General features: G+C 37.8%; 2 protein-coding genes across 51 annotated transcripts in view; one reads left to right on the forward strand and one right to left on the reverse strand.

Moving 5' to 3' along the window:
- GLRA2 (glycine receptor alpha 2) overlaps window positions 1–6,727 on the forward strand; it is a 177,141-nt gene extending 170,414 nt beyond the window's left edge. For all 6 annotated transcript variants that reach the window (XM_021080517.2, XM_085008544.1, XM_085008545.1 and 3 more), the window contains one exon: window positions 5,153–6,727. In XM_021080517.2, the coding sequence (XP_020936176.1) occupies window positions 5,153–5,431 (279 nt within the window). In that variant the 3' untranslated portion in view covers window positions 5,432–6,727. The remainder of the gene's footprint in view (window positions 1–5,152) is intronic.
- The window catches only part of FANCB (FA complementation group B), a 742,096-nt gene that overhangs the window by 615,088 nt on the left and 111,833 nt on the right, over window positions 1–15,175 (reverse strand). The gene's annotated exons all lie outside the window — the stretch shown is intronic.

The following is a 15,175-nucleotide window of genomic DNA, read 5'->3' on the forward strand; positions in this document are numbered from 1 at the left end:
TTCATATCTACTCCCAAGTCCCCGTGACATAGAGAGGAGAAAAGTGAGGCCACCAGAACTGAGAATGTCTCAAGGATATCCCTCTTCCCCAAGTCTAGGGGATAGAGATTGGCAGGCCTAGAATTAAGCATCGTCCAGCCTTCATTTGCTCAGGGGACTTTTTTTTTTGTTGAAGACCTGCTTGTGTTTGGATTCACACTGTTTCCTAAGGAGGGCTGGACATTCCATTATGTCCTTGAGTTGACTGAAGTTCACTACAACCTTCGGTTACAACTGAGCAATTTCTGAGTCTAACAGAATGATGAAGATTCAATCAAAGAATCTGGGTGAGAAAAGGGATGAAGAGTTTTCCCCTACTTGAGTTTTCACGAGTCCTTTTATTTTCTCCTTTCTAAGACGGAAAAGAAAAATTGGAAGTCTGGGTCTCACTGAAATCTTTCATTATATAAATCCCATATTCTTTAATTATATTGAAGTTATTTGCTTATAACAAAGAATTCAGTACAGTGCAATTCTGGTGAGCTTTAGGTTCAATTTCACATCTAGACAAGAGCTATTCCAAACCCAGGAAGGAGTAAATTTTACAATAAGAAAAACTGATGGATAAGATAAATAAAATAAGATGGTGAGTCTCAAACAAACTGCATAGTTCCATGGCAATGCTTCATACAGCAGACAGGATTTAGGGAGATTTTATCAAAGTGGGATATAGAAATTGAATGTACTGAAACTTTGACTGGATGATTCATTCTCTGTGGGAACTTAATCAGTGAATAACAAAACAGTGAGCTAGAAGTATTTACTGCTCAAAGTTACCGAAGATGGTGGGTCAGCAGCAAAAATTAAGACATTGGTTTTCTGGCTAATTAGAAGAAGCGGAGAATGTATGCCCTAAGTTCTTTTCTTATGGAGAGAATCAAACTGACTCTCCCCGTGAATACATTCAACTGAGCTGTGCCTACAGACTGTGCTTTATTTTAGCTTCAGTTTATCCATGACTCAAGCTCATCTCCATTTTGCCCTCATATAGGAATCTTGCCATATTAACATTTTATTCTGAACCTGCTATAAAGGCAATTAGTCATTCATTATAACACAAAAATTCAAATTGCTTGCAATTATGTCTTCTGAATCAAAACTATACCCTTTGATGTGGGTAATTTAAAGCTCTATATTTAAAATGCATTGAATGAGTCATAATGGTAAATAAGAAGACCCTGAAACTAGCATTCATATCTCCTGCACATGAAAAATTAAATGGATAATTTCTACCTACGACAGATTTATTTTTGTGGTGGAAAATTTTAAAGAATTGATTTAATTAGTTGTAACTATGTTCAGAAGCATAATTTGAAAGTGTTGAATGAATGAGGAAAGTATTTTCAAGCATAGAGAAAACTCTCTTAAAATTCCCTTTGTTCATTATTTGACAAACATTTATTAAGCACCGACAGTTTGCACAGCAATGTATGACATAATAATAACCTAACCTGGCATCATTCTACTCTAGTTCTGCTAGTTAATTGAATGAGTTAATCTCTCAGTTGTCCATTCACAGTATGCGAAGAAACACTACAGAAATAAATGAATGACTCAGTCTGAAAAGAAACATGGATGTATGTGTTTAGGTTTCCTTTTGCTTTATGAGCTAAAAACAGGTTACTAGCTAAATGCTCTTTCTATTTCTTCAGGGGCCCAGGAATTTTCAAAGAATCTTATCTCACATAGGCAGTGAACTCTATACTTAATCATGGCTTTTTAAATGTTTATAGAGGTGAGAAGAGCAATTTGCCAAGATTCTACAGATATGGAAAAGAAAAACAGCAGAGTAAATTTAGGCACATAAAGGTAAATGTATATAGAGGGATTGTTTCCACTTGAAAAGTAATCTTAGACTTAATAATATTAAATAGGTTGAGCATTTGAGAGCTGGATATTAGAGCTGATCAAGGCTACTGGTTTCCAATATTTTACATTACAGTCACTGAAATTTTTCTTTTTAAATAAGGATCCTCAGAATTTTTTTTTTTAACATGGATCCTCAGTTCTCATTCCCAGAGATTCTGATTCAGTTGATGTGGAAGAGGCTGGGAGGTGAGGCAGTCATAGATACACCTGTAAAAGTTTCCAAGCAGCCAAAGCTGAGACCCATAGCCCAAGTCCAGCCTTAGCATTTTGGCATGAGGTCTCCAAGCCCTTGAAAGAATAAATACCTTGACTAAGACCAACATAGTTTATAACCCTTGGAGCCAGGCCTAGAACCCAAATAGCCAAGTTCCTAGTCTGGACCTCTCTTTACTAAACCAACTGGCACCATTTCTTTTTTTTTTTTTTTTTATTTTCCCACTGTACAGAAGGGGGTCAGGTTATCCTTACATGTATACATTGCAATTACAGTTTTTCCCCCACCCTTTCTTCTGTTGCAACATGAGTATCTAGACATAGTTCTCAATGCTATTCAGTAGGATCTCCTTGTAAATCTATTCTAGGTTGTGTCTGATAAGCCCAAGCTCCCGATCCCTCCCACTCCCTCCCCCTCCCATCAGGCAACCACAAGTCTCTTCTCCAAGTCCATGATTTTCTTTTCTGAGGAGATGTTCATTTGTGCTGGATATTAGATTCCAGTTATAAGTGATATCATATGGTATTTGTCTTTGTCTTTCTGGCTCATTTCACTCAGGATGAGATTCTCTAGTTCCATCCATGTTGCTGCAAATGGCATGATGTCATTCTTTTTTATGGCTGAGTAGTATTCCATTGTGTATATATACCACATCTTCTGAATCCAATCATCTGTCGATGGACATTTGGGTTGTTTCCATGTCTTGGCTATTGTGAATAGTGCTGCAATGAACATGCGGGTGCATGTGTCTCTTTTAAGTAGAGTTTTGTCCGGATAGATGCCCAAGAGTGGGATTGCGGGGTCATATGGAAGTTCTATGTATAGATTTCTAAGGTATCTCCAAACTGTTCTCCATAGTGGCTGTACCAGTTTACATTCCCACCAACAGTGCAGGAGGGTTCCCTTTTCTCCACAGCCCCTCCAGCACTTGTTATTTGTCGATTTATTAATGATGGCCATTCTGACTGGTGGCACCATTTCTAATTCTCTCACATTACTGGTTAAGATCTAATTACCAGTTAGCAATAGGTAGGAAGCTTATGACTGCTTATAACCCATGTGACTAACAAGTCCCCTCTTCCTAGTGACTAATAAGTCTTCCAATGACACTATAACAATTAATATATCTGTTTAGGGCACATTTAAAAATACATCACCTATTTGAAACTTTTGCACCCATAAAATGTATCATTCAAAGAAAGCAGATTTAGGGAGCTCCTGCTGTGGCACTGTCTCTGCAGCAGCTCAGGTTGCTGCTGAGGTGCGAATTCAATCCCTTGCCTGGAGCAGTGGGTTAAGGATCTGATGTTGCCACAGCTGTGGCATAGGTCACGGCTTCAGCTCCGATTCAATCCCTGGCCCGGGAACTTCCATATGCCATGGAGGGGAAAGAAAGCGGATTTAATATTTGAATCTGAGGTCTTAATATAGTCTAATACAATCTATTACAGAGGCAATATAGCTGAGTGCATGGAAGTACTCTAATGTCAGGCTGGGTTTTCTTAGCCAGCTTCCTTACATGATAATGCCTTTAGGGTGGCCACCTCCACTGGGTTCTGAAAGTTCCATGTGGGTAGGGCTCTTGTCCAACTTCATTAACTGTTTCTCAGCATCTAGCAAAATGCTTGCCATAGACTCAACTCTCAACAATTAATTGTTGAATGAAGAAATCCGTATTATATTTTGTTAAGAAATAAGAGTATCCTGAACCAACTAGTGCCGGGCAATCTCATATACATAAATGTACTGGGAAGCTGGTTTTATAAAGGAGTAGTTTCACAATTATTTTATTAGAAGAGCTTTGGCCTGATTTTCCTGATCTAAATTTGTCCTTCCTGTACCATCTGGATTACAGTTGGGCTCTCTCTCATTATTATGTTAAAATTCCTTCATTCAGTATATCTTTTATATGTGTGAAGGCACAACTGACATGCAATAAACACTGAAATGAAATTAATACCAAATGTTGCTGTCTATTGGAAAACATAACCAAATTAATTAATGTAATATTATTCTCTGGCAAAATAAAGAGTGCAATACCTTTGGTGACTCAAAGCAGTGGCACCATATTGTAGAAAGCAGTAATCTAGCTGCAGAAGATGATTCAATTGATGGCTATTTAGAATTAAATTTTTCTTAAGTCATTTTAATCCCATATTTTCAACCCTACCATTGCGACCAAACCACACACACAAATTCCATACATTTGTCTCTACTCTGGGTATTTGCTCTTCACCATGAGGTTACAATTATTCAGTCTTTTATCTAATTCAAGTAGAAATAATCAACACACAAAATACCACTGACATCAGCTAAAAAGACACATGTTTAAATATGGTAGAAACGAACAGCCAAAGAATCAATGTAAAAAAACTGACGCTGGAAAAATTAACCACGGTAGAAATATTCAACACCAAACAATGAATATTTAATTTCTGCTATATAACTGAGATGAACTAGTGGGCTGGAGGGTATACATTTAAGGGTTTAATATTAGATCTAACATTGACATTTAAGCCAACATCAATGGAAAGAAGTGGGCTGTGAATGGGCCACAAATACTAGAAGTTCCTAGTTCAGGGTCAGGTACACAGCAGGGATTCAGTAAACACTTTTTTGAATGAATGAATGGGTGAATGAATGAATGAGTGAGTGAATGGTCGTCTTCATAGACTTAGAGTATAATGTTGGGATTTGGGGACTTGGCTTTAAAATAGTCTCTTCAAAGCTGTGGATTAATAAATTAGATTTTGGGAAAGTCAGTGCTGAATATAATATAGGTGTTTCTGTTTAATTAATTTAAATGACCACAGTCATTATTTTTACCCTTAATTTCTCAGCCTGAAAAGTTAACAAATTGTATCTGTTCCATGAATAATTGAGTGAACTTGAAAGAGAACTCCCCATTCCAAAAGCCTCCCACACTACCAGTTAAACTGATTTATCCTTTCACTTCTGAAGAATTTTAGGCATCTTCCATCTGATTTGACTGACAACCAGTCTGTGCTTCCTCTGTCTTTATTCTTCCAGGAAGAAGATGTTACTCGTGAAAGTCGTTTTAATTTCAGTGGTTATGGGATGGGTCACTGCCTCCAAGTGAAAGATGGAACAGCTGTCAAGGCCACACCTGCCAACCAGCTCCCACAACCCCCCAAAGATGCAGACGCCATCAAGAAGAAGTTTGTGGACCGGGCAAAAAGGATTGACACGATATCTCGAGCTGCCTTCCCACTGGCCTTCCTCATTTTCAACATCTTTTACTGGATCACATACAAGATCATTCGGCATGAAGATGTCCACAAGAAATAGATGTGCCCTTCAGACCCTGGGACATTCTTGCTAACTGTTGTGCTTGTAAATACACAGTGAAATTGTCTTTACATCACTTTGACAGAGGAGAAGACTGGGGGAGGGGGGAGGGAGGAACATGGGAGTGGGGTTCCTGGCACCTACATGAATAAAGACAAGTTATCCGGGCAATGAAGGAAAATTGTTTGCACAAAATTAAGGTGTTACAGAATCACATGAGCATAATTCCCTTCATAGTCTTTAGCATTGCTCTTTCAGATGACGCATTAATTAGACATGATATGCAAGGTCAAGTACTTGAGGGCTATTTGTCTTTTGGTTTGGTTTGGTTTGGTTTTGACTAATTCTGATACTGAAAAGTTAGTTTAGAACAAATGCAGGTGTGAGGGTGGGCGTGCGCATGCACATGCACACACACACAGACACACACATACAAGGAAAATGCTTACCATTTGACCATGATGACTAGCCTATAGTTAGTCGAGGACCAAACTTTTTCAGGAAAATGCTGCCTCGTTTTTAAAACTAGCCTCCTGAGCTATGTTCTTTACAATGTCTGTAATTAGTGTTTCACCTGAGAAAACCTTTTGTGAGTCATAAATAATTTCTACTTATTGAGAAAACAACAAAAAGATAAATATCAATCACAAACAAAAGATTTCTACTTTACTGTCCATGTAGGTGTGCATTTTAATATTCTTTTTCTTTCCTGGATGTATTCGGGGATTTAAATTGTGTATTGTGAAATTGATTTGATAGTATGCCCTCTTAAAAATAAATGCCCATTTTCTTTTAGATCCAAGTTAGCACACTACATTTTCTTCGCTTTGGCTATATTTATGTGCAATTAAGTGCTCAAGTGTGACTTAGCCATTGCAGCCTCTCAGCCACAGTATTTATGGAGATGATGTGTCCTGAATGGTGTAGCTCCTATCAGCTTGAACTTTCCATTTCTGCTCTCATTGTAGGTGTAACTATTAGTCCTAATGTCAACTGATCCATAATTTCTACTGTTAATTCAAGTGAATATTGTTTTAAATATCCTTAATTAACTTAAAGAATTTTAAAACTGTACTGTGATTTTCATAACCCGTTGCCTTTTTGGTACCAGAGCTACGTGGTTTGAATCCTGGCTACATGTTTTAAGTAAGAAAAAAAAAAAAAAAAGACGTATTTTTGCTTACTCAGATAAAAGACAACCTGTAAAAATATAATGAAATAATTAAATTTTACATGTGCTGTAAAAGGGGTTGTAAAAAATATTTGTTCAATTTCAATAAAGCTAAGTGTGCCACAGAGGTTCTCTAAGAGTCTTTCAATTTTTGCTTTCAATGTAAATGATTTAGATGACAATGATATGATAACTTGGATTTTTGTTTCTGCTCTTCTGCATAAACTTGAGGCACTTATATAACTATTACACTTTTGTTGTAATATAATAGTAGCTTATATTATCCCCAAAAAGTAAGAAAAAAATATGTTATCCTCATTGCAGAAATAGGGGAAATGGAGACATGGAACTATTAGTAGTCATGGCGAGCAAAATCAAATACAGGATATTTCATATGAGATCATGGAAAAGATCCAAGAGCACTGAGGAATCATAAAATACCAAAGTGAAAAGAAATTTAAGAGACCACCCTGTCTACCTATCCACCTTGGTTTTGTCAGGAATGAAATTTCATGATGAAAAACAATGCTGAGAACCCCAGTGAAATAACTCATCTTGGCCCTTGCTGATTTTCCTTACCTAAAGTTATCCAGCATAAAATTTTCAAGATGTGGATTCACAAGTTGATATTTATGGCCTTTTAAATCTACTCAACTACTGAATCATTTCCATAGACAGGAATATCATGGAATGGCTAACAGCAAGAATTTCAAAGAGAGAAAAACTAGCTTAGCCACCTATCAACGGTGTTAACTTGTATAAGTTACCTTATGAGTAACTCCGAATTCAGAGTTTTAAGAGGATAAAGTGAGAAAAATGCAAGTAAAGCCATTAACTTGGTGTCTAACAGTAAATTCTCAATAACAGATAATAATAAAAATTAGTATTATAATGAATTTCACTACACTGGGCAAGAAGCTACACACAATTCCTAGCTTTGGCAACATTAATGCCATGCTTTTGCCTCATTCCTCTTTTTTTGGCTGCACCTATGGTATGTGGAAGTTCCCAGGCCAAAGATCAAGCCTACGCCACAGCAGTAACAATGCTGGATCCTTAACTGCTAGGCCACCAGGGAACTCCTGGCTCATTTCTAAAATAGTATTTCTTCTGTGTTATTACTCATGCCTTTCCAAACAAATAAGGCAAGATCTTTGGTTGTTCTCAATTCTCTTCCTTCCACTGAATAATAGTAAAATTGAAGATAAAATGCCTCCCAAACATGGGCCTGACTCCCTAAGTGTCCTAGGAAAAGCCCTGATGCTACATATGGTGGGATGGGGTGGCACCATAGGGGAAGATCCTAAACTAGAGATCAAGTCTAATCAAAGTGTGTACCATATAATTTTAGGATGGAGGGTGTGGTCCCTACATCAGAAAAATTATTAAATATTCACCTCTAAACATATGTGCCAGCCACTCAGGTTGGGAAAAATATTCTGGATGGCAAGGGAGTTTCTCGACTTTTCTAATTCTAGTCCACGTTCGGTGGAAAGAACTCTTGAATTTGGGTCATATAAATGAAATCTCAGAGAAAGATTTTGAGCATCACATACTCTGGCAAAATAGATACTTCCCCTATAATGTTATAGGATATTTTATGTAAGACATTTTTCTTTCACAATGGTACTTGAAAGGAAATACTCAAGAGTGGCCCTGAGGAAGAGAACTTACTCCCAGTTTTCATTAGATTGGAATCTTCTGGAAAAAAACAGTTATGTTTCCATGCATTCTCTGCACCACCTGCCAAAGCTCAAATGCTCAATGAATATTATTACTATCACCAGGAAAAAGTTGGTGAAGGAGGATATGCTGTGCCTGTTGACAAAATTATATTTTTTTCCCAATCAAGAAATGACAAGAAGTAACCAACTATTGCTACCATTTTTCAGATAATGGATTACTGGGGGATTTGCCTTTTAAACATTTTTCAATCCCTACCACTTGGTTTTAAGAACAGATTGAGATGACTTAAGGGCTAAGACTCTTTATGGCATTTTCAAACACCTTGTTCCAAAACAGATGCTACAAACCAGACTGGCTGTAGATTTTTTAAAATCCTTCCAAACAGTATTAACATTAAGCTCCTCATCTATGCTGCTGAAGAGAACTGCCAAATTCTGAAAGCAAATTTTCCAATAAAGATTAAATGAATATCATTTTACATTTCACTTACTCCATTAATATCAAGTAGGTTCTAACCAAAATGCAGCATAAAATTGTATATCATATGATTCGCAGCTTTGGAAAAGAAAAAAAAAAAAACCTCTTCAGAACATCTTTTAGGATTTTTGCATCTCCTAGTTTAAGCCTGAAGCCAATTTGCGGAACAAATATAAGTCATGCATCTGCCAAATATTCTTTTTTGACCTTTTAACCTCTGCTTTAAAGTTTTTCTTATTTGCACCAATTTTGGTTTGTTTTTTTCTTTTTTTAAAGTATAGACTGAATGATTCAAGGAATGGATGCTCTTCATAGATCACAAAATAGAAGAATTAAATATACACCATAATTTCATATTCATATAGTGTTTTGAACATACCAACATATGTTTCCATGTCTACAACAGCATTCAATTCTAATAATCATCCAAGGTAGCCAGATCACAGAGTCAATATCCATCCTTTGGTCAATGATAATGAGAAGCTCCATGAGTTAGACACCTCCTCCAAGTCATCTATCATTTTAGAGGTTGAACATCTGGCATAATTTGTTTCCTAATTTCTCAGACTATATATTTTCACTATATCCACACTGACTAGGAAAATAAAAACCTGGAAAATGAAAAGTCATGGTACCCTGACCTACTCTCATGGGTGACAAAATAAATCAGTAAAGGACAGCATACAATAGAATATTTCTGTTGAAAGTGCCTAAGAGAAATAGCTCAAATGCTGCAGACAATGTTAAGAACATCTTCACTGAGAGTAAATACCTTGTGTTATTTAACAGCCAAAAAAACAAACAAACAAACAAACAAACAAAAAATACTGGAGTTGACAAAAAAATCCAGTGAGGTTCAATTTAGAAGGTATTTATTTCCATTTCTGAAGGAGGGAAAATGACCTTCACATTGTCACACATGCCCCCATATGAGAAAAGATGCAATATTGTACTTTGGTGCACATGTATTTTAAAAATAACAAGTAATACAGTTTGCTCCCAGATGAGGGTAGTATGTAGTAGATGTTTTTAGACCTCAAGCCAGCATTTAGAAAGCCCATTATTATTTGGGCATAAATGATTCATAAACAGAGAGGAGAGCAAAGCTCTGAGATGCTCTCTGTGAAGCATGTGCCGCTCCAGCCTGCATCTAGTAGGCACTGGGGCTGGGCATGGAGTAGACTAGCTGGTCAGTCCTCACATAGACGGAAGCCTCATCAGAAGCTCCAGGTCCTCAGAAAGGACAGAATCAAGAGCTAGGAAACCCTTCCTGTACAAGGATCAAAACTCAATGAGACTTGATCAATTTCAATGGATAATCATTTCTTAAGCTACCCGTGCTTTCTGAGGAGAAAACTTTAGGAGCAGGTAGTGAGAAAGAGGGAGGAAATAAAAAGAAGACAGTAGCGAGAAAACCCCCTTTGAGGCATAAATCCAAACATGTCACTCTGCCTTAGACCTCCAAAGGCTTCCCATCTAACTCAGAGAATAAGCCAGAAGCTTCATTGTGGCCACATGATCTGACTTCCTCTCCTCTCCCACCACCTGTTCCCATGCCCCCTCCCTCCAGGCATCCCGCCCAGTGCTTAAACATACCAACCACACTTCTACCTCAGAGCCTTTGCACTCCTTGTGTGGTCTACTATAACTATTGCAATATGAAATTATCATCTAAACATCAAAAAGCCTGACTAAAAGTGAAAAGGTCCTATCAAGAGGCAGCATGAACAAACTTCTTTGATAAAAGGGGACACCAGAGCTTGTATTGGTTCACTTTGACTTAACACAGAAAGGAAAGCATTTTCCTGATTTAAGTGTTGAAAGATTAAGTTGGTATCTAGGGCCAGTTAGAGGCAGTAAGTAGGGGGGCTCTTGCTGTATCTGACTCACATTTGTGCAGCACCAGTACAGTTACAAGTTGCATTCACATACATTCTGCCACATCATCCCGTGATCACAGGAATGGTGGCCTTAGGCAAGTTTCTCTCACAGCCCCAGTTTATTCTCCTATAAAACAGCAAAGAATGGTTTCCCATCAGAGCCCCTGGCATGGAGTAAACCTGCAGTACATGGCAACCATCATGGTCATCACTATCAGAGGCAGAAGCATCATCATCATCATTGCCATCATCATTTGAAGGATGAGAAAATGGAAATACAGCACAAGTGAGAGACTGGTCCACCATCACAGTGGCAGATCCAGCCATTGTGCACTGGCCGTGAGACTCAAGGCAATGTTTGCAGAATGGGGATGATATTTGCTCCACCTACCCACCTCTCAAGGCTGCTGTGAGAATAAAATGAAACCACAAATGTCAAAAGTATCAGAAAACTCTTTTATGGATGAGGAAAGCAGGACACAGGGAGGTAAAGTAACTTGCCAAGGGCACAGAGTTTACAAATGCCACCACCAAGATTCAAACTCAGGATGGAGACACGATTAAGATGGTGGAATAGAAGGACTGGAGCTCAACTTCTCTCCTAAAAACAACAAAATTCACAACTAGAGGCTGAGCAATCTCCACCCAAATGGACCAGAAACCTTAAAAAAAGATACCCTCCTCCAGAAGAAAAAGAGGAGGCCACATCAAGAGGTAGGAGGGGCGATTTCACGATACAAACAACCCCATACCTCCCAGGTGGGAAGCTCAACAGACTGAAAACTAACTGGTTCACAGAGACTCACCTACAGGAGTGAGAGTTCTGAGCCCCACATCAAACCCTCACGTGTGGGGACCTGGCACTGGGAGAAAGAGCCCCTGGAGCAGCTGCCATTGAAGGCCAGTGGGGCTTGTGCACAGGAGCTCCACAGGACTGGGGGAAATGGAGACCCCATTCTTAAAAGGCGCACATGGACTTTCACGTGCACTGGGTCCCAGGGCAGAGCGAGGTCTCCAAGGGAATCTGGGTCAAACCTGACTGCAGTTCTTGGAGGACATCCTGGGAAAACAGGGGTGAATATGGCTTGCTCTGAGGGAAGGACATTGAAGGCAAAGCTCTCGGGAATATTCAGCAGCTGCCTTTCTCTGGAGGGGGCCATTTTGGGAAAATCTGGCCCTACCCTTCAGTCAGCCCTGAGAAGCCCCAGGGGAAACAACAATCTAGGTGGGATCACAGCCCCGCCCCTCAGTAAACAGGCTACCTAAAGACCCCTCAGGCACACAGCTGCCTCTAATCCCATCCAGAGACTAAGCCCCACCCACCAGAGGGAGTAGAGTCAGTTCCACCTACCAGGGGGCAGGCATCAGTCCCTCCCATCAGGAAGCCTACAGCAAGCCCCCATACTGACTTCAGCCACAAGGCCGGCAGGCGCCAGAAGTAAGAGAGGCTACAACTCTATTATCTGTAAAAAGGTCACCACACCAAAAACCTATAAAAATCAAAAGACAGAGAACTATAACTCAGATGAGGGAGAAAGGAAAAACCCCAGAAAATCAGCTAAGCAATGAGGACATTCTCAGCCTCCAGGAAAAAGAGTTTAGATTGTTGATGCTGAAGATGAGGCAAGACATTGGAAATAAACTGGAGGCAAAGATGGATAATTTACAGGAAACACTGACCAAAGAGATACAAAATATAAAATTTAAACAAGAAGAGGTGCAAAATACAATAACTGAAATAAAAAATTCACTAGAGGCAGCTAACAGCAGAATACAGGAGGCAGAAGAACGAATAAGCGAGGTGGACGACAGATTAATGGAAATTACGGATGCGGAACAGAAAAGAGAAAAAAGATTGAAAACAAATGAAGAGAGTCTCAGAGAACTCTGGGACAACGTAAAACACAACAACATCCGTATTATAGGGGTACCAGAAGGAGAAGAGAGAGAGAAGGAGACAGAAAAAAATATTCCAAGAGATAATAGCCAAAAAGTTCCCTAACATGGGAGAGGAAGCACTCACTCGAATCCAGGAAGCACAACGAGTACCACATAAAATAAACCCAAGGAGGAATACACCAAGACACATATGAATCAAACTGACCAAAATGAAAGACAAAGAGAAAATCTTGAAAGCAGCTAGGGAAAAGAAACGAGTAACATACAAGGGAACCCCGATAAGGTTATCAGCAGATTTTTCAGCAGCAACTCTGCAGGCCAGAAGGGAGTGGCATGATATACTTAACATGATGAAGGGAAAAAACCTCCAACCAAGATGACTTTACCCAGCAAGGCTCTCATTCAGATTTGAAGGAGAAATCAAAACCTTCACAGAAAAGCAAAAGCCAAGAGAATTCAGCAACATTAAACCAGCCTTACAACAAATCCTAAAGGAACTTCTCTAGGCAGAAAAGAAAAGGCCACAATAGGAAACAAAAATACCACAAATGACAAGGCTCACCAGTAAAGGTATATATAAAGATACGAAATCATCCACGTGCAATTATACCACCAAAATCGGAAATCATGAGAAAAGGTGGGTACAAATGCAGGACACTGGAGATGTACTTGCAATTAAGAGAACAACTTAAAACAATCGCATATACATATAGACTCTTATTATATCAAAACTTCTGAATAACTGCAAACCAAAAATCTACAATTGATACACAAACATGGAATCTCTGGAGAAGAAATATGTCTCCTAGTAAATAAGTGCATACTCCACCATGAAGGGGGTCATTTGACATCATTCTTGGAATGCTGAAGTCTTCTTAGATCTGATTCTGGTTTCCTCTCCATCAAAGAATTTATGATAATTACAATTAAATAATGCCACTGTACAATTAAATAATACAGTTCTACAATTGTATTATTAATAACCATTTCTCTCCATGGTACAATGTAAGGTCTATAATGTCTTGTTTATCACATTACCTAGAATGGTGTAATGCCTATATTGAAGAATCAAGACGATGTAACAAATTGTGAGGACATATTTATATAGTTACACTGTTTTTTAACCAATTTATGCATTTTGCATTTTACTTATTTTCAGAGGGTGTATTGTTTTTGTTATTCTTACCAGTTAAGTTATTCTTTTTATTATGCTGTATAAAATATTTAATGGTATATAAGGCTTTCTTATTTATAAATTTTAGTTGCATAATATAACAATTTTAATATAATGCTAATTGTTAAAGAAAAACTGAAATGTAATAGATAATACTAAATAGTAAAGATGAAAGCCATACAAAATGGGATAAAGTATAGAATAAATTTCCTATTTGTCTCAGCATATTTTCCATTCCACTTCTCCAGAAGGAGTCACTAATCTGTTTCTTAAGATCCATGATATAATAACCTGTGTGAATGTAACTGTATTTAAATGTATGTATTTTAGTCTGTAAAAAAAATTAAAAATAAATAAGTAAATAAATAAATAAATAAAAATAATGAAATAATTAACTTATGGCAAAAAAAAGATTCAAACTCAGTCTTTCTGCATAATCCATGCTCTTAGTCACATAATATTGCTTCTTCAATATAAAGAAATTAACTTGATGTGGAAGCAACCTAAATGTCCATCAACAAAGGAATGAATACAGAAGGTGTATGTAGCACACATATACAATGGACTACTACTCAGAAAGACTGAAATATTGCCACCGGCACCAACATGGACCTAGAAATTACCATACTAAGTCAAGTCAGACAGAGAAAGACAAATATTATCTATCACTTATTTGTAGACTCTAATAAAAAATGATATAACTTAATAAACAGAAACAAACTCACAGATTTCAAAATTGAACTTGTGGTTACCAAAGGGGAAACTGTGGAAACCAGGGAGGGAGAGATAAACTGGGGGCATGGGACAGGCATATATACACACTACTATGTAAAGCATAGATAACTGGCAAGGACCTGCTGTATAATACAGGAAAATCTATTCAACATTCTGTAATAACCTATATGGAAAAAAATAATGGATATATATATACTATATATAAAATGATATATATACGTTTATATAATTGATGCATATATATCACTGATTCACTTTGCTATATGCTTGAAACTAATACAACATTGTAAGTCAACTATATGCCAATAAAATTTTAAATCATTAGCTTGATGGATATACATTTATATATAATTGTATGTGTATAATTATCATGACAGATAAAATACATATTTCCATTTATTTGGGGTAGATTTTATCATGTCATTTAAAATTACTAATTTCCTTATCCAATTCTCCTACTAGCCTCTGAGACTTTCAAGGGCACTATCTATATTAGTCTCCTTGGGATGCTGTAAAAAATTATCATAAACTGAGTGGCTTAACAGAAATGTATTCTCTCACAATTCTGGAGCCCAGAAACATAAAGATGTCAACAGGGCCATGTTTCCTCTGAGGCTCTAGGGAAGAATCCTTCCTTGCCTCCTGGCTTCTGGTGGTTAATGGGAATCCTTGGCATTCCTTCACTTGTAGCTGTATCACTCCAGTTTCTGCCTCCATCATCA

Source organism: Sus scrofa, chromosome X (genome assembly GCF_054392235.1).
Source record: "Sus scrofa isolate SSC_HxYL_T2T_F1_AM1 chromosome X, Sscrofa_HxYL_maternal_Yorkshire_Landrace_v2.0, whole genome shotgun sequence".
In the NCBI taxonomy this organism is placed as follows: domain Eukaryota; kingdom Metazoa; phylum Chordata; class Mammalia; order Artiodactyla; family Suidae; genus Sus; species Sus scrofa.